The 20943-nt window shown below is 39.4% G+C and overlaps 1 protein-coding gene and 1 pseudogene across 1 annotated transcript; one reads left to right on the forward strand and one right to left on the reverse strand.

Moving 5' to 3' along the window:
* The first annotated feature begins 477 nt into the window (after positions 1–477).
* Positions 478–1363, forward strand: LOC105055699 (uncharacterized). Its single transcript, XM_073251976.1, has 2 exons — positions 478–762; positions 854–1363. Exons 1-2 carry the CDS (start codon positions 633–635, stop codon positions 1207–1209), a joined length of 486 nt encoding a protein of 161 aa, XP_073108077.1. The 5' UTR covers positions 478–632; the 3' UTR covers positions 1210–1363.
* Positions 1364–4357: 2994 nt separating this feature from the next.
* Positions 4358–9581, reverse strand: LOC105056783 (GDP-mannose 3,5-epimerase 2-like; annotated as a pseudogene).
* Positions 9582–20943: the final 11362 nt, after the last annotated feature.

A 20943-nucleotide genomic window follows, 5' to 3' on the forward strand; every position in this document is an offset into this window, starting at 1 on the left:
TTTCCTCCCATCCACTTAAATTTAGTGATGGGTATTAGCTTTAGATATAATATCTAAAATAGATTTGGATCAAACACGAATGACGATATGTCTTGCTTCCGATGCGATCGAATATAATATATCCTCAATCCACCGTACCCCTCTTTGATTCACTCAAAAGATGATAACTGTTATAATCCCATTCATCTTAGTCTTGAAACTTAGAAATCAAACACACACACACACACACACGTATATATATATATATACTGTAAAAATCATAATAATTAATTATTTTTTATTTATTTTATTTTTAAGCTCTCAATCAATTTGACTTTTGCACGAATTATTTCTCATTAGAATATATTGTAATTATTGGTCAAAAATTCTCCCTATTTGAATCAAAAAATTAGATCATAAAAGGATAAGCTATAAGCCTTTCTCATTTATATAGCAGCCTCATCTATTTTTTCCAATCCAATCCAACATGATATGGAGCGACATAGATATAAAATTATTTTTTAATTATAAGACGAGTATGAGTATTGACCAACCTAATTATTGTCGTAAATATACAGGAGGTAAGAGAGACATCACACACTCACAGCTCGAAAATCCCTTCCACCCACATAAGAGAGAGAGCTCCTCCAACTATGGCTCACCGGAGCTACGCTCTGCTGCTGCTGCTGGTGGTCGTCACAACTTCTCTTGGCTACACAATGGCTTTACGGATCCCTTGGCTTTCGATACTGAAAGACTTCTTGGAAAACCCCGACGCAATAGGTTTTGTTTTTGTTTGTTTTTTATTTTTATTTTTAATTCCTTGTTTTCTTTTCTGTGGTTTTGGTACATCATAACCCAATTCCCCTGGCAGAATTCGTATTGAAGGCGGCAAAAGATCTCTATCTTTATAACGCAAGCAAGCCAGAGCACGAAGCATGCCTTTGCGGGGCAGTCTCGGAGGAGTGGATGCTGCAGCACAACATGCCGCAGGGGGTGCAACTGCAAGAAGCGCTAAACTTCTTCATCTCCCTACCGAGAAATCTCAGCTTGCCGAGATTTCAGATGGCTCTCAGAGTTACCAAAATGATCCAATCCGATGGCTCTGGGAGTAACCAGAGTCATCCAACACCCAGCCCCAGCCCCAGCCCCAGCCACGCCTGGACGCTGAAGCCTTGGGCCTCCTCCCACTTCTCGTTAATCTTCTGCTGTGCTGCCATCTTGATATGATGTTATTATCTTCTTGTGTTTTTAGTTGTCGGACGCTACTACATATGTCCAAACTGTTGCTTGTTATCTGATATGATGTTATTTTGGCCTCGATTGATACCAACCGTGTGTGTTGAAGCCCGTCTTAACTAATAATCTGACATACTGTTGCATATTCTTTTGTCGCACTGCTATGAAATTTGCTTGGGTCGCATTCTTGAGGATATATTAGATAAGATTCTAATCCAGCGTGCCCGGCTGGTCGTGGAGGGGTATGCCCATACCATGACCTATGGTTTTTGAAATGGTTTTCTCCAATAACTTTATAGAAGCGGTTTAGAGACTTATAATTGAAGCTGCACCACAACTTAGCTCGCATTGCTTCTAAGTTGCAACAGTTGATTTACAACGAAGCTCGTTCCTTATGTTTGAAACAAAGTTTGCGAAAAATAGAATATCTCTAACAGACATTCCATCAAACATATTGTAAATGGACAATAAATTAGAGCAGTCGATACTCTTGATGCATAGGGATAAGAATGTTTTGGACAATGAGAGCGGTGTCGAAGCCACCGGTGATGCGGTCTTGGGTATGGACCGGGGTGTCATGGTGAGGAAGCGGGTGGCATTATAGGCCTTGAGGAAAGCGAAGACGGTGAAGGAGATGGGTGGAGGGGTGGGCTACAGTGGAGGAGGAGGAGGTGGTAGAGGTGGAGGATGGCACGGTAAAGTCCGCGATGGAGGATGTAGCCGTGGGCCTCTCGAAATGACAGGGGCCTGCGACAGCATGAAGGGTGGCGGCAAGGAGGAATTTGAGAGCGTAGGGGAGGGAGAAAGGAAAGAAAGGAGGAGGAGAGGCCTATTGGGATGAAGTCCAAGATAGAGGAGGCAGCCGTGGGCCTCTCGAAGATGATGGAAGTGGGTGGCGGTATCAAGATAGGAGGCTAGAAGAGGCCTGAGAGCAAGGCAAGTGGGGGAAAGGGGGAGGGAAGGAGAAGAAAGATATTTAAAAATAAATAAATAAATAAAAAACAAACCCAAGCACCTCCATCTCATCCGTTAGTCATTTGACAAGATACCTTATCCCATAGTCATTCATGGCCATAAGTTGATCCATCATGCTTGTCCACATCTCCAACTCGAGCTAAATGCTGCTCCGCTTATAGAACATCAAACAACCCTTTAGATTTATTAAATATGCCAAAGTAATTTCAGCACCACAGCACAAGTAGCTAAGATTTATCGTTTCAGTACTACATTCTATATTGATGTCACCATAGAAAATGATTCAACATACTCCGATTCAACGTATTAAGTATCGATACAGATCCATGCCACATAATAGTAGCAAACTAATGCCACATAATAGTAGCAAACTAATACGATACGGTATGCTCCATATCATTTAATTTGGTGCAGTATGGTAAATCTTATTAGCAGCATATTATTGTGATCTTGAGTCAAACATAGATTTGACTGTACCTAGATCAGGTTGATCGGCCCTTAGTCCAATCTATCTGATATGCATCCCTAGTCCTTACTATTTTGGTCACATTGGCTGCAATTTTTATGTTGATGGATGGAAAGGTCCTCTATGATCTGAAGTATGGTCTGCCAGATTCATACGGCGATAATTAGGGTTGATTTTTTGTGTAGTTATCATATGGTTCATTTACATAGGTTAAATTGAGAAGCGTTAAAAATTTGTACATCAAATATTCATTCTTACATGCCCAAGACAGGATGTTGGCGTGAATGCAAAAATAACAACTTACAATTTGCACAAGTTATGAGCCTATTGGCCCTCTCAAAAACTAAAAAAATTATATCCTATACCACGTGATCGTGCATTACGCTAATCACCCCATTCCCATTCTTGTGGGATCCATTCATCATATGCTCATCTTGATGATTGGCTCATAGGAACGATCGGTGTGGTGCATGGGCAAGAGTGTAGGATATAATTTTGGAGCATCAAGCAGCTCGGCTTTCCAAAATCCATCTTAAATTTGTTAGCTTATTAGCTTGGTTGGTTGACATCCAACTCTTTGTGGGAGATGTCTGGGTTCAATCCTTGTCTGACAAATATTGAACATATTATTCTTAAAAAGAAAAATCTTGTATTTATACTGATCATCAGGTGTGTGAGAATTGAAGCTTGGCCTAGTAAAATCTATGCATCCCATGCGACACTGCATACAATGAACCAAACTTTTGAGAATGAATTCATTCCTGACATGGTCATCTTTAGAGTCTGTACTTTGTTTATAAGATTATAGTCTCTACTTAACAGCACCTGCATCTAAAGCCATTCACACAACGTGACATCAAAATCTTGCCACCAACTATCAGCCCATTGATTGGCCTTCCACGGGCGATAGAAAGCCTTGCTAGCATCTGTATCACAAACTTCCACTATATGGTGGAGCTTGAGACGACTCCAAAAAGATGCCTAAAAACATGCAATTAAACCAGTACTCCAAACCACTTGTGAATGAGCATCAATAACATTAGAATAAACAAAATAAACCATTATTATAAATTTAGGGAGTTAATCAGGGAACTAGAATTATATTTATACCATAACAACCAGAGAAGAGCGTTTAAATCAAATCAGAATGCTTTAGCAAGATCAGATAGCTTTCCATTCATCTTCTCTCCTATCACAGCAAGGCAGGGAGATTGAAGGGAAATAAAAACAAACATGGGACAATATCTAGCCTGCTCAGTGGAGCTCAGAATCTACAGTGTTTACACTGCAAGTCCATGTAATGGTACTTCTGCAATTGTCTTCTGACGGTTTAATTAATGAATTATCAATTCTATTTTGAACCCTTCCTGATTTAGCTAAGAGTATTGGCACAAATAAATGAAAACATAATAGCCTGCAGAAATACCTGACATAAAACCCCTCGCCCCCAACCTAATAAGCAATTAAATTTCCAAATCTATAATACAAGAGGCAGATTGCAGCAAAAGGTACCTATGCTTCCTCTCTAGCATTTTAACTTCCAGCTTCCAGAGCAAGAGAAATAAGATTGCCCTAAACTAACATGGCTACACTGGATACTGGCTTCCCTAAAGACTGTTTAACACTAGAGACTAAACAATAAAGGGAACATATCCTACTATTTTATTATTCGTATCTCATACATAGAAAAAAGAGTCATGCAGGAAAGCACTCATGCCATTTCTAGACCGAGTAACATCTTAAAAAATTAAGGCATAGCCTGAAAAGACTTCTAGTACGATGAGAAATAAAAAATTACACCCCTAAATATACTCTGAAGCAGTAACAAATAACAGGTAAATTCCAGACTGAATGCGAGGATCTATTTCCAGAACTTCCCCAAATTACAAGCTAGATAGCTGGAACCTTCCCTCACAAGCCCGATAGTAGACTGCACTCTTTTCCATCTGCTGCACGAAGCGAACCCAACCGGACAGGCGCCTGAGTTCCTACCACTTTCGAAGTCCCATATACCGACAAGTCAATACCCTGTGCTTTCTCTTTTTCAATTTGCTCCTTCATCCAGAAGTATGTGATCCTCAGGCCGTCCTGTGGAATTTAAAGAAGTCGATGTATGAAGGCATAAGATTAAACTACTGAGATGCTAAAACAAACCAAGCTGGATGAGTTCAAATGAGAGGAACTCTGTCGTACCTTCAATTTCATAGTAAGGGGGGCCCAGCCCAATTTCTCCTTCACTAGAGTGTTGTCAGAGTTTCGGCCACAGACACACTCTGGACCAGGAATATGATGGATGGGAAGCTTCTTGTTCTCAAACCCAAGTACAATTTCAGCCATCTCGTTCATGCTGACCATTTCATTCCAATATTCCCTGGCTCTCTAAAGTCTGACTTCGTCAATCGAAAGCATGACACTGGATTAGTAAATAGAAATCAAGAAAACAGCCTATGTTTAAGGAAATATTTAGAAACCAAAAAAATATTACCATTTAAACAAATTCTTTCCCTGTTTATTCATTTATTTATGAAATCTTCCAGAAACCGAAATTTTTACAATGCAATTGAAGAAGCAATCAATCAGGATATCCAGTGCAAGATTTAGTTTGCTTTGCTAGTTTAACAAGCGGAATCAAACTTATCAGGTCCGACATACAATTTTAAATATTGCAAATAAAGCATCTGAGCAGACATAAGCGTGGAGTCAACTGATTACCTCAATACACCTTCCACACATTCATCAATAAAAGTGAATGATCGTGTTTGCTTTCCATCACCCGAGTCGACATCTCAAATTTATCTGTTGATGTAATTGCCTTTCTACAGAAAGCAGCAGGGGCTTTCTCCCTTCCACCTACGGTACTGTATCATAGAAAAGCCTCAGAAGTTTTTGCGGAAACAAGGAGACCATCATGCAATCATAGGATTGACTAACAACTTATAAAATAGACTGATAACTCGCAAATTACCTTTCTATGTGTTAGGATTTGACGCCTTGAGATTCAGCCTACATTGAGCCCACAGCGAGGTTCGCGGCGAAAAACGGAGTCCAACGAGACCAAGATCACCTGAAACGAAGCTCGGATGGAGGAGATACGAGCTTTTGAAGTCGGCATTAGATTCGAGGCGGCAGAGGACCACCGGCGACCGGCGGCGGGCGGCAGTGGCGCGGCCGCAGGCGGCGGCGCGCGGGACGCGCGACCTAGGCCCGCGCGGGACGTGCGACCCACGCGGGCGGGCGGCCCAGGTGGGCGCGTGGCCTAGGCGGGCGCGCGGCCCAGGCACGTGCAGGCCCGCGCGTGGGAGCGGGCCGGCCCAGGCGTGGCCTGCTGGCCTTTTGCACCGGTCCACCGTGGATCGGGCGGTCCACGACTGGGCCTGTGGACCGCGTGGGCATTTTCCACGCATTTCTCACGGTCCACGGCACTATTCCGTGAACCGGAGCGCGATCTGAGGGCGTGGGTGGCTCCCGGTCTTGATCCGACGGTCCAGGGATTATCTGGCTTTGTTTAGGACTCCTAATCCTTCTCTAATTAGGTTTTAAACCCTGTTTAACCCTTTAAAAGGGCCTTGTGACGAACAGTGAAGCAGATGGTTCGAATTTGCGCCGTACGAAGCCCGTACGGAACCCAAGAGAAGAGAGAGGTGGAAGAGCTGAGAGAGAAGAAGCAGGAGGCTCCTGGACAGCGGTCGTCAGGCACTTCAGGGGTTCAGGGGGGTCTTCCAAGAGAGAGAGAGAGCTTTTGTGAGGGGAACTTCAGGTGAGAGAAAATTTGGTGTACAAGGGTTGAGGGCGAGGTCTCCTCTTGTAAATTTTTTTTTTCATAGTGAAGTTTGCATGCCCCATGGAGGTGAGCCCTTTTGTGGCTGATCCACGTATTTTGATTGTTTTTCTTTTGTTTTGTTTCTTCTTTCTTCCTACTGCATCGCGTGGTACTCAAAAGATCTTGAGAGGTGGTGTCCTGGCCAGATATCCACCCAACAAGTGGTATCAGAGCAAGGCGGTACAAGGACGCAGATTGCAGTGGTGGTGAGCAAGACTGAAGATGGAGAAGACAGGAACAATCAAGATGGAGATCAACAAGTTCGATGGTAAGAGCAATTTCTCCTTGTGGCAGGAAAGGGTGAAAGACGTGCTCATCCAACAGGGATTGATCGATGCTCTCTTGTGCGATGAGAAGCCGACCACCATGGAGGTGCGGGATTGGAAACGGCTACAGATGCAGGCAGTGAGTACCATTCGCATGTACTTGGCGGATGAGGTGGTGATCCATGTGCTGAGCGAGACTTCTCCAACGGTGCTGTAGTTGAAGCTCGAGGAGTTGTACATGGTGAAGTCTCTCACCAACACTCTTTTCCTCTGGAGGCAGTTTTACCAACTGCGGATGACTGAGGGACAGAGCGTGCAGGAGCATCTCAGCCACTTCCAGAAGATCCTCACCGACCTTCTCAGCGTTGGCGAGAACGTTGAGGAGAAGACCAGGGTGCTGGTTTTGCTGGCGTCGCTTCTCCCTTCATACGAGTCCTTGGTGACTGCTCTTCTAGTGGGGAAGAGCACTATCAAGATGGACGAGGTCACCGCGGCGATACTCCAGAATGAGGTTCTTAGGAGGGAGAATCCAGCTTCGAGCTCAGGTGGCGGTAGCTCAGCTTTGGTGGCTTCTGAAAGAGCAGGAGACGTTAGACGGAGCGACAGGAGATCGCAACGAGGGCGGTCTAAGTCCAGGAGGGACTTGAGCAAAACCAGGTGTTACCGGTGTGAGGAGTTGGGGCATCTAGTCAGAGATTGCCCTCAACTGAAAAATCGAACGGCGGCTGCTGTAGCGACGGCCGACAGCGATTTAGATGGAGATGTCCTGGAGATATCTGACGAGGTTCTACTTCTTCCCAGCAGTGGATATTAGATTCTACATGCCCCTATCATGTATGTTGCAGAGAGGAGCAGCTTGACTCCTTGGAGAACAGTGAGGGTATTGTATATTTGCCGAATGGATCGAGCTGTGCGATCAGAGGCATTGGGACGGTCAGCTGGAGGACACATGACGGTGTAGTGAGGAGATTGGGGGAGGTCCGATACATACCCGATTTTAGGCGGAATCTTATCTCACTTAGCAGACTGGATTCGAGAGGCTACAGGACGGTAGCTGGTAGAGGAATCCTGAGGGTGCTACGCGGCAATAGGATTGTGCTGGAGGGGAAGAAGAGGAGTAGAGGACATTATTACCTGGCAGGGAGCCCAGTGCGAGGTGGAGCTTCGGGAGCCAGGTGGAGTCCAGAGTGAGGTGGAGCTCCAGGAGGCGGATCGGGCATGAGACAAGAGACTCGGGAGGACAAGAGGCGACGTCACAAGGTGAGATTCCTATTGCCGCAGGATGATGCCCCGAGCAGGTCTCAGGTCAGGAGGAGCACAGCATACGATGGAGATGAGATCGAGCAGCCTGGCTTGACTCCCATGTTTGCCCATCCATGATCAGCAGGCGATTGCCCCAGGGCATGGGGGCGAGGAGATCTAGAAGCTCTCGAAGTTTGGAGGAGGTCGAATATCGAGTCGAGGTAAAAATTGTTAGGATTTGATGCCTCGAGATTCAGCCCATATTGAGCCCACAACGAGGTTCGCGGCGAAAAACGGAGTCCAACGAGACCAAGATCACCTAAAACGGAGCTCGGATGGAGGAGATACGAGCTTTTGAAGTCGGCACGAGATTCGAGACGGTGGAGGACCACCGGGACCGCGCGGTGGGCGGCAGCGGCACGGCCGCAGGTGGTGGCACGTGGGACGCGCGACCCAGGCCCGCGCGGGATGTGCGGCCCATGCGGGCGCGCGGCCCAGCCTGGCGTGCGGCCCAGGCGGGCGCGCGGCCCAGCCGCGCACGGGAGCGGGCCGGCCCAAGCGCGACCTGCTGGCCTTTTGCACCGGTCCACCGTGGACCGGGCGGTCCACCATGGACCGGGTGGTCCACGGCTGGGCCTGTGGACCGTGTGGGCGTTTCCCACGCGTTTCTCGCGGTCCACGGTACTATTCCGTGGACCGGAGCGCGATCTGAGGGCATGGGTGGCTCCCGATCTTGATCCGACGGTCCAGGAGTTATCTGGCTTTGTTTAGGACTCCTAATCCTTCTCTAATTAGGTTTTAAACCCTGTTTAACCCTTTAAAAGGGCTCTGTGACGAACAGTGAAGCAGGTGGTTCGAATTTGCGCCGTACGAAGTCCGTACAGAACCCAAGAGAAGAGAGAGGCGGAAGAGCAGAGAGAGAAGGAGCAGGAGGCTCCTGGACAGCGGTTGCCAGGCACTTCAGGGGTTCAGGGGAGTCTTCCAAGAGAGAGGGAGCTTTTGTGAGGGTAACTTCGGGTGAGAGAGAATTTGGTGTACAAGGGTTGAGGGTGAGGTCTCCTCTTGTAAATTTTTTTTTTTCATAGTGAAGTTTGCATGCCCCGTGGAGACGAGCCCTTTTGTGGCTGATCCACGTATTTTGATTATTTTTATTTTATTTTATTTTTTTTTTCTGCTGCATCGTGTGGTACTGAAAAGATCTTAGGAGGTGGTGCCAGACATTCACCCAACACCATATTCCAAATGGACCTTATGGATTGTGAAACCGCCCAATGCGACACTCTACACCAAAGTCCTTAGTGTAGTGCTTGCACAACTCCGTTGCAAGCTTCTCCAAGCCATGAGCATCTCGAGGCTGCATGACAAACATTATTCGGAAAATAACGTGTTCAGATCGTGTGCAGCTAAAGAGATGCTCACCAAGTATAAAGCAAAGTGTTGATATTACAAACCAACCAACCTCTGCAGGCCAAGCATCAGACTCCTTCAAACTAACATTTGTCTCCAACTGCTTAAGTTTTGGGTAGATGCAAGCACTGGAGGCATTGGAGAACTTGCATGCCATCATTTGGACATTCTTTACATCAGTTCGCATGACAAGTGGCAAGAAAGAATACGCAAAGCCATGAGAAATAGCCAACTCCCAAGAGAATACAAAAGATACCAACAGACTAACAGGGGGAGGGGGGGAGAACTTGTGACTTAAAAAGTTTCTTAAATTTCACGATACAAAGCCAAGATGTATGAGAAATGCATACAAGATAAAATGATTTCCAAGAGCTCAATTTCCAGTGCATCATTGTTTCAGCAATATTGGTTCAGAGAAGAACATACCAAATCCTCCAATGTAAAATAAGACAAAACACAAAATGCAGAATCGTCAGATCTGAAGCATACATTATTAAATAATAGAAAATATTTTCAAAGATTAAGAACAAGTATCATTCGTCAGCAACAAAGATATGTCAATTGAAGCAAAATTCTAACTGCAAACTCCAGGAAACTCTCCTAATGGACAATTTATATTTCCTGGAAATCCATTATATCCATTTCAAATTGTGCCTCATTAATTTCAGAATTCTGTGAAATGATAAAAGAAATCATATCACATAATTTGGAGATAAAACAATGGCCAGTATGAAGTGCAACTCACAAGATGTAACCAGTGATTCTTCATTCTTAGAAAATAGCTCTTCAAGGTGTAACCAGAGGCGATGGCCCAACACAATGCTGGCGTTAAAACGGCCGGTGGTAGCCCACTGTAACTTCAGCAAGACCAAGTTCGGTGATCTCTGAACCGTCAGTGAGTTGGTAGGTCTGTTAAAGGTCTGAAAATTCCCAGCATCCTGACTGTTCTTGGTGTACCGGGTTTCAGGCCACTGGGGGGCGGGCGTTGGTAAAATATGTCGTAAAGGCTTCTCGCATATGTACTGTTGAGACCCCGTCTGCGCGTCTCTATCCTTACCTCGTATCTCAATTCTATTATAATATACTATTTTCTGGTGGAAATATCTTATTTCCTTCGTTTTCTCGAATTAAAAAAATATATAATTTTTTATGAAATAAATGTTACAACATTCTACTATAGGGCTGAAAAAGGATACGGTACAAATCAGATACTGACATATTCATATTTATTTTTATATTTTTTCATCAAATATGGATATAGATATTGATATTAAATAGATATCAAAATTAATATTCATATTTATATTAAATAAATATGGATATGAATCTAATGTAGAATATATTTATATTTATTTTAAATAGATATAGATACAAGTTGAATATTAGTTATATCTATATTTTTTCTAACTAAATACAAATATAAATCATATATTACCTAATTATAAATGAGATCTTGACTGGAATTCAATAATAAAAATTAAAATAAATGACATAATCACAAAGGATATGAATGACATTCACTATCAGGAATGCGCACGATGCAAAATGATCAAGTAACTGTCTAAGATGTAGCTATTAAACTTGTACGAAAATCAATTTTGATCAAGGGTCTGCATTGATCGAATTTGTACTAAAGTTATACTAAAAATTTAAAAATTATTTAAATAAAATATACAATATAAAAATTATTAAAATATTTTCTATATTAAATATATTTTCACCTTTTAACTGCAGCATAAATAAAAAGAAACATTAATTATCTATTTCTTAAAGAGCTTGTAAGAAGAATTATATACAAATATAAGAATATGCCGAAGTTTTTGATATTTTAAATATTTTATACAGAAAGGTTTTGAAAATATCATAAATACACGATGACGCAAGGTGTGGTTTTATTTATGATTTATGATTTTTGTATGAATATTGAAGTACGATCCAGACATAAAAGTTATAAATTATCTAACAAGGTTATCTTGGGTTTGATCGATATGAACCGTGTCTGTTCAACTCTGTCTTAACTAGATAATCTAATGTGATATTTTTTTGAATGTCTGAATTGCTCTATGTTACTTTCCTTTGGCCCAAATTTTTTTTTTGAATATATATCCTTCTAGGTATTATAATTTATATGAATATCTTTTTAAAATTGATATTTACATGTATACCTAAACAAAATATTTATTTTGCATATATACCCTTCTTTTTTTTTTTGTATATATACCTATGCTACCAAACACCCTTAAAAAATTAACAGTTTCTAATTTAAATAACTAAAATACCTTCACTAAGTAGGCATACCAAAAAAAAATATATAAAGATATACATGTAAATAGTGGCTTTGCAAGGGTATTGGTGTAATTTTATATATTTAAGAGAGTTTATATATAAAAATTTTTAATTTTAATTTTATCTATTTCTACTTGTTTAAGTACTTAGATTATTCTAATACTTGTTTCTTAATATTTTTTTAAAAAAATATTGCTCAGAAAAAGATAGATTCGACGATAACAAAGACAATTTTGAAAGTTTTTTTACTAATTCTAAGATCATTTTATTTTATTATTTTTATTTATAATAATTATTATATTTTATTTTATCAAAAATCAGCTTGTAATATTTATTATCATAGATGTATATAAGAGGGTATATATTAGAATATAGAATGAGATTAGAAGTCCTTAAAGGCATACGATAAATTGCAACGATCAAGTTTTTTTTGTTATTGTTGTACTCATGGATGAAAGAATAACATCAATCATTCTTGAATAAAACCATTGAAGGAAGTCATAATTTTATCACAGCATGTGATAATAGCGATGTAAGATATCATAATTCTTTCAAAAAGAAGGGTGTATTTTCATCATTCAAAGTTTCAACTAAAAAATTAGAACTACAGATATTAAATGAACATTAAAAAGTGGTGACTACGTAGCTCAATCAGAAGATAGTGTGGTGTATTTTTTCTACACCACATGCGGTATAAAAAGAATTTTCCTTGGAAATAAAAGGAGAGATGAGAGGAGATCAGGAGAATGATAGCACCCACTCAGCAACTTAAATCCCTTCCAGCCGCATAAGAGAGAGTTCCTCCAACCATGGCTTACCTGAGCTACGCCCAGCCGCTTGTGCTGGTGCTTCTCACAACTTCTCTTGGCTACACAATGGCTTTTCGGTTCCGCTTGCCTAATTGGATCAACGAATTCTTTTTTTTTTTTCTCCTTTTTAATTCCTTGATTTCTTTTCTGCGTTTCGAGTGCGTCATAAACCAATTTCCTTGGCAGAATTTATATCGCCGGTGGAGCGAGATCTTCGTGAAGTGAGCAAGCCAGATTACCAAGCGTGCTTCGTCAGGACAACCTCGGTGATGTGGACGCTGCGGCCCAACAAGACGCGGGTGGTGCTACTAAAAGCAGGGATGCACTTCTTCATCGCGCAACCGAGAAGTCTCCGCCTGCAGGGATTTAAGACCGCTGTCAAATTTTACGAAAATGTGATCGAAAACCCACCTCCAGCCCTGCATGGACGCTGAAGCCTTGGCCCTCCTACTTGTGCTTCTCGTTAATCTTCGACTGCATGCGCTGCCGTCTGATATGTGGGGCTATTATCTCTGTGTTTTTAGTTGTAGGACACTATTATATACATGTCTGAACTGTTGCTTCTTGCACTCTGTCTTAGCCAAATAATCGGACATGATGTTATTTTGCATGTCTAAATGACTTTGTGTAGTCTACGAGCTATTTGTATTAGCTGCACAAGCTGCTCAAGTGTATCATACTTCTTTTCCATCAAAGAAAAAAATAAAGAAAGACTGGTGGGTTGTATGTAAAATTAAGTCTCGAGCCATTTATTACACGCTCGAAGAAGAAGAAGAGTTTCAATTACTAGAATGCTTTCAAGAAGATGAGACAGTAGGAGTTCATCAATCATTCGATGTTGTGGAATTGGATGCTCTAAAACTTCTCCCATGTGAAGATGGCCAACAAGAAAAGGTAGATCTAACTGAGATTATTTTAAAGGACAATCTTCTCCTTTCCCAAGAAGGGGAGAAGAGGAAGAAGAAGCGGAAGAGGTGGAAAAAGAGGAGGAAGAAGCGAAAGAGGTGGAAGAAGAGGAAGAATCGAAAGAAGATTCCAAAGGATACCAAACATCTGGAGAGGCCGATGAGTAGTGCTAAGTATATAATTTTTAGATAATTTTAATTACTTATCTTGCATCATTTTAAATCTTATATTGTTATCCATAATTTTATAATTAATTTGGTGAATCTATTTATTTTTATTTTCAAAGAGCATGCATCATGTCTTTCAGAGGTTGGAGCCGCACCAGCCGAGGACAGAGCTCTCAAAGAGAGAGTGATCATGCGGTCAGCTTGCATGGTTCTGTACCTCTCTTATCAGAAGATAAGCTCTAATACTTAATTTATATATTTTTATTTATATTAAATTATCATTTATTAACTAATATAACATTCTTTGTATTAAATATTTTACGTTAAGGTTCAGAGGATAGGGAGTCACCAGTGACCTCACAGTCATATGCAGTAACGACCGCCGGCTCTCAGACATAGCGCCATGGTCGAGAATCCATCTGACTCATGGCACCTCCGACTCAATCGAAGGATAGAGAGATCATTCATATCCAAAGCTGCTCATAAGTACTACATACTCAATTAATATGTTTAGAATTTAGTAATTTTAGAATTAACATTTATTCTTCGAAATCAATTTTACAGCACATTCAGAGAGTCTTCTATATCTCGTGTTGTTATCAGGATCATACGCTGATTGATGTCGGGATCGATGATTGAAGTCTCGAGTTAGCCATCGGGAGCTCGTGATGCAGTCTGAAAGATATTTTTGGTAAGTCAAAACTAGTTTAATTTTTAATTTCTCGGTACGTTAGTATTTTAATTACATATTAATACATGCTTGCTTCTATCTTGCAGGAGTACTAGCGATTCGAAACTCTCCAGGACGAGGAGGTTGGCCGTCGGACCTTCAAGGAGGTTCCGAGATGGTCTTTATAGCCTCAGGCAGTCTGCCATCCAGCACATCAATTTCCAATCACCATCAGACTGGAGGTCCTTCACGGATCACTGGATGTGTGCGGACATATGGCAGTTCCTCTACGATCAATGGAGCAGCGAGGAGTACTCCGATAGATGGCAGAAGATCCGACAGACTTGGGCCATCTAGTAGGATCCGATTAGGCATACGGGTGGCTCGATCGACACACATATTGTGGCCGATAGATTGATAAAAAATCTATACCAAAACTCTTCAGTAGAATTATAAAAACTCTTATATGTATGCTTTAATTAATTTAATTTTATTATTTACTTATTATAGACACGACAGCTGGATCGTCCATCAAACCAGCTGCAGTTGTGGGAGGCCACACATCAATCTAAAAAGATTGGTGACTATTTACTAATTAAGTTGTTACAGGATCTAATTTTTATATTAGAACTAATATATTTTTGAATTGTACAGACTGTTGAATGTGTGCTCTAGAAGCCAATCTTGACTGACACATACTTTTCTCTAGAGCATGTTTTGTACTTGTTGGATAGTGTTTAAAACCAATCATGTCTTATGTGTCCATGATTTGTCTTAAAAATTAACAAAGATAATTTTGTATATTCTCAAGGTATTGAGAATTTGAGATATATATCATTAGTGATTAATTTCTAAATACTTCCGATCGAAGGATCATTATAGAGGACAGTGATCAATCCATTCGAGATTGATGCACGGATCACCTCTCTTTAGGGCAGATAAGTCTCGAGTTTGTGGTGTAGAGACACTGAGGTGAGAGTGCAGGTGGTTGTTAGAGAATAACTTACACTGAGTGTGACTAACACGAGAAATTACTTGGATGTCTACTCACTCGTCAGTGATCTTCTCGATGCTATAGTGGTGTGACTGATCCTTTGACCTGCAGTGTGTTGGGTATTCGCAACGAGGCTATATAGTTTGACTGCATATTTTTTTGGTCTCTAGCCATTCGGATCTTTGCTATGTATGTTGGCTATTATAGGTTCAGATTCGCTGTTTGGAATAGGATACACCTAGATAAAATTTATCAACCTTGATAGAAAAGAAGAGTCCTATGCGATTCGTAAGATTGAGTTCAGAAAATCTCTAGCCAGAGTAAGTATGAATACTGAAATTTTTTTTTACAGAATTCATAAATGAACTCGAGTCGAGCTAATCTAGCATATGACTGACGATGGAGGTTTAATGAGTTCTCCATGACCTCCGTTAAGTCAGAACTCTCGATAAAGGGATTGTATCATACGATAACTAACTTAAAGATTCATTTTCTATTCTGATGGGTTGCCACTATATGTTGCGAGACGTCACTGGTGGATCGTGAGAACTCACTAAGATCATTTTCGGATCAACGATCTTTGTTGAGGTGAGTTGAAATCATTTCAACATATCGCAAAAATTTTGATGATATTGTGATGGAGATCATGATATGTCTCACTACCAGACAAAATAGAATCTGAGGGATCACACACAAAAGGAGCATGACATAATCAATAATTTAGATCATATTCAAATTATCAATCGGATTGATAGATTGAATTTTAGAAACTGTTAATTTGTAAGCGTTACAGTTTTGGCAGCTGCTAATTGTTAGCGCAGGAACTTAATTATAAATATTATAATTTTTTGAAATTGATTAAATTATAAATTAATTTTTAATTAATTTAAATCTAATTTAATTTAATATTAATTGAGTTTAATTATTTAAATCAGATTTGGATTTCAGGTTTGATTGAATCAAGCTTGACAGCCTTTTCAAATTCGGCTCATTTCGGACTCGATTTGAATCCGATCAAGGCCCAACTTGAACCAGAAGAATTATGACTTAGAGAGCTCAAGTCTTCTAAAATTTTTTCTTTAGAAATTATGCCAAAATGTGAAGAGGGGCATTATTTTTTACATCTTTTTCTTCTCATGCACGTGAAAGGAGAGGGGGCACCAATAGTTGGCATCCCACCTTATCTGGATTTTTTTTTCATTAAAATTTTTTTATTTAAATTTGATTCAAAATAAGATAGAAATTCTTTAGATTGGGGTATGGAAGATTTTTTTTATGTGATAAAAAAATTAGAGAAAGTAGATGTGTGCTGGTTTTGTGCGTGAAAGATCTTCCCGATTTATTTTTGGTGCACCAACTTTTTGCTTCCTCTTTCCACGCCTCCCATACCTATTTTGATAAAATTTGATCTTATCTCCTTTAGGGCGTGAGGGATAAGGGGTTGGTGCGACAAAAAATAAGAAGAGGGAAAGGGGGTGCGTGTAAGATGAAGAGAGTCTTCTTTCTTGCTCCAACCTTCTTTATTTCCGACATCCCAACCCTCTTCCTCCCCTTCTCCACTTCATCCATGCCTAGATTTGATAGAGATCAGATCTAAGAGAGAAAAAGAGAGAGAAAAAGAGAAGAAAAAGGGTTCTTCTTCTCTTCATAGTGATCTGATTTAGATCCCATCTGTTCTGCATGAAAGAGTTCACGCAGCGATCTTCTTCTTCAAGATCTAGAAGAAGAGATCTAGATCTAAAGATGAGGAGTGAGATCTACAAGATGCTAGCAAATCGATGATCTCAGTGCTTCGATCAGACTGCTCCATGTGGATACCAGCAGAGGTCAGGTATGTGCATGGCTACGATCAAAATCCGAGACATCCACGAGATTTGAGGTATGGAGATCCAATCTTCGTTTTATTTTTTGTAACGATTGTTTTCTATTTCAAATTTTAGATTGTGGTTGATTGTTCGTATTAAGATCTTTACTATAATTTTTAGGTCTAATTTGGTATGTGAATAAATTAAAATTATTTTAATTTATTTATTTTTACTACATAGATGTCTAAAAAATTTTTTAAACTACACGTACGAAAATGTAGCAGGATTTCTAACAGTGGTATCAGAGCATATGTTCTGATACGAACATAAAACCCCCTCAGATCTGATATCTGATTGGTAGAAATCAGATCTAAAGGTTAGTTAGATGATCACATCATTCTGAAATAAGGTTGTCCGGGCATAACCCCTATTATACTGAACGGTTGTCCTAGAATGATGTAGAATATCAATTAAAGTTAGATCTGATTTTTCTACATGCTGTAATATGATTATAAGATTATTTTAGATCTAAAATTGGTTTTAGATCTGAATATTTTAATTAGGGTATAATTTGGATCTGGTATATTTGCTGAAATTTTTTCTTACATGCATAGATTCAAAGTTATGGTTCATATGTTTGACATGTAAAAGATGTTTTGATCTGATTTTTAATTGTTATATATATGACATGTTAGATTAAATTTTTAGTAGCTTAGTAATTGAATTGGGATAGTCACCATGGTCGTCCGATCATAAGATGATGAAGGGATTAAAGTCCTTCTCTCACCCATTCGATGGGATCTCTCTTATGACGTGTAGAGGTATCGATTGTGATGTTTCCTATGAAGATGAACAGTGAACTGAAAATTATAATTGTTACATATTTTAGATTTAAATTAGATTATGCATATTTTTTTTTATATTTTGGATCGATTAATATTATATTTGATAAATTGTTTGACATCCGATCTAAAATTTAATTTCTGCAAAACCCTAGATCCAAAACCCTAATTTGTGTTTGCATGAGAGCATGAAACTGTGACTAGTATGCCTGTAGAGTTGACTCAATTCTCGATTGGGTTGACTTGAGTGCTTGGTGAGTTGACTCATTTTTGTTGGGGTCGACTCAAGACCTTATTAGGTAAGCTCATTTGCTGATGAGCCGACTTAATTGTACAGGTTAGGTTTACAAGTTTCTATTTGTCTCAATGTGTGCTGACTTACTGTGATAAGTTGATTCGTGTATCAGGATGAATCGACTTGATTCTGCAAACAGTGATATTGTATGAGATATAATATAAATGATTTAGATTAGAAAATATTTCAAGATCTAAATTCAAACCCATGTACATAATACACTTAATTAAGAATTAAGATTTGAAATTATAAGATATGAAATTATGAATTTAAGATCTAAATTTCAATGCATAAAATATTGATTTTTGGGTATGGGTTAAACAAATTAGGTTTAGAGACTAAACTACAACTAGGGTTATTGATTAGATCATGTTAGAACCCTTTCCGATTTTGAGCAGTTGATCGAACCTAATCAAGAGTTGATTGAGATTAGGTCAAAGGAGCTAAAAATTGAATTTAGTTGTAGTTGATCAAATTAATTCACATGTAATGTGAATTGATTAAGTCAAGATCGAATTTGACTCAGCGGTTCGAGCCCAGATCTATAGGTTACCCTAATTAATTTTAATCAACCAATTTGGTATCTAAGGCAAGTATTAGATAGTGGTTATTTAATTGATTTCATTGTTTGATCTAATCAATTCATTGGTGTCTAAGAAAAGCAATGGGGGGACCCCTACTCATCTTCACTTACCTCGCCATCTTGAGAGATTATGTTTTGTATTAGGTTACTTGTTGATCCGAGTTCATCCATGCCGACTAGGTTGGTTAGACATAAAATATGCTGACCCAAACCATATTAGTCATTACATTAGATGTATGTGACTAATTAGAAGAGACCTGAATTCAAATCTCCTCACTAAATATTAAGTCTACTGGTCTTCCACCATTATAGAGATGCGGGTGCCTTTTTCGATGTTGATCATTCTCGACTGATTACAATGGTTCGATTGCATCGGAAAGGCACAACCATTCTATTGGTATCAGATGCCCCGGGGTAAAGATAGGGTTGGGCCCAATAACTGTTAGGTGAGGAACCCAATGACGATTTTGCACTCGTTGGTGAACGGTGGGTCGGACTTAACTAAGGAATGTGTCAATAACTGTTAGGTGAGGCCACAGGACTTGAAGATCAAGTCACTATAATATGCTTGAAAAAGCATCTGGACCAAGAGTTATCCACATATTGGTATACGTATCACCAATAACTATTAGGTGAGGTGCCGTACATCAATGGAACTGCAGCACCCACTAGAATCAATTATCACGTTAGGATTTTCGTTTCTCTACCGAAGGAGTGTGAGAGACTCAAAAAATTAGTGAGAGCTTTTTGTTTATTTTAAAAGTTCCTAGAACAAACTATCACAAATACAATCATCTAATTAAATCTTTACTCTTTATGATCAATTCTTCAGCTTCCAACACTCTAGCTCGAATCCTAGATATCTACCATTTAACTGAAATTGACTACATTTTCTGACTCAAAAATCTAAGAATAGTTCTTAACTTTTAGAAATTAAGTCATATTCTTGACCAGATTAATCCAATGTCATCAGCTTGTCCAATCCATAGTCAACGAGCTATACTTGATAAATGATTGGATATTAACAATTAGGTTAAGTGCTATAAATTTGATTCCATAGTCGATGAGATCCAATATATGCATAAGGACATGTAGACCGCCAATGATATATTGATTCATCTGCAATAGTTATGAGATAATCAGAGTCACACAATGTATGAGATGCGTGATGGGTGGTTTATCCATGATCGATGATCAAGGATATTGAAGAGCTTGAAAAGCTCGACATGACTATACATAAGAAATTACTAATAGATTTGATCTTGTAATTTTTGATTCATATGGATAATTTGTGAAACTATTATATGAATAAATTTTATAATACCTTAACTGAATTGATCGATATGCTGGTAACTAAGAGATCTTGAAAAATTCAGACGTACATACTTGAAGAACCTAAAAAAATATTTATATAGCTTCAGAAGGTTTGTCGAATTGCTCAAAATTGATCCTATGATTTTTTTTTTCTCATTAGACTCTAGTGCATATTATGCACTTTAATATAAGGTCTAAATAAGGAAGAGGATTGAGAGAAGGTGAAGTGACTTTTTTGAGTCAGCAATAGTACAAAAGTTATACTAGACCGTGAGCACCTAATCTTGGTGTTTACCGTTTGGATTTAATTTTTATCATTTGTATAGTGATGTATTTGTGAAAAATTATTTGAACAAATAGTGAATGCCATTGGGTCTGTGAGATCTAGATCCAAATAACTTGAAGTATATAGATGATTCTTTTGGCTAGGTCATGTATGAGAAGAAATGATTTACTGACTGAAGAACATGGGCCTTTGGGCTCATTGACTGTTAAGTCATATCTAGTCTGTGAATTATCTCTTTGAGGATTAATGACCAAGCTGTCCTTTATGAATTAAAGGAATAGGACCACTGAGATACATGTCCTAGTACACACATGATGTGTATAGCCCATTTGAGGAGCCAGACTAGGAGGTTGTCACTACTTCATCACCTTTATCGATTAGCATCATGGTATAGGTATGTATGTGAGATATAAATCTAACAGATTTTGAAAAGTTCAAAGAATTCAGATATGAAGTAGAAAAGATAAATCGAAAAAAATCCGAAAGATACTTCGATTAGATTGAAGATGCAATACTAAATTAGAGAATTTATCGATTATCTAAAGAGAATGACATAATTTCATGATGAAATTCTCCTTGTATATGTAAGGAG

This window comes from Elaeis guineensis, chromosome 2 (assembly GCF_000442705.2).
Source record: "Elaeis guineensis isolate ETL-2024a chromosome 2, EG11, whole genome shotgun sequence".
NCBI lineage: Eukaryota > Viridiplantae > Streptophyta > Magnoliopsida > Arecales > Arecaceae > Elaeis > Elaeis guineensis.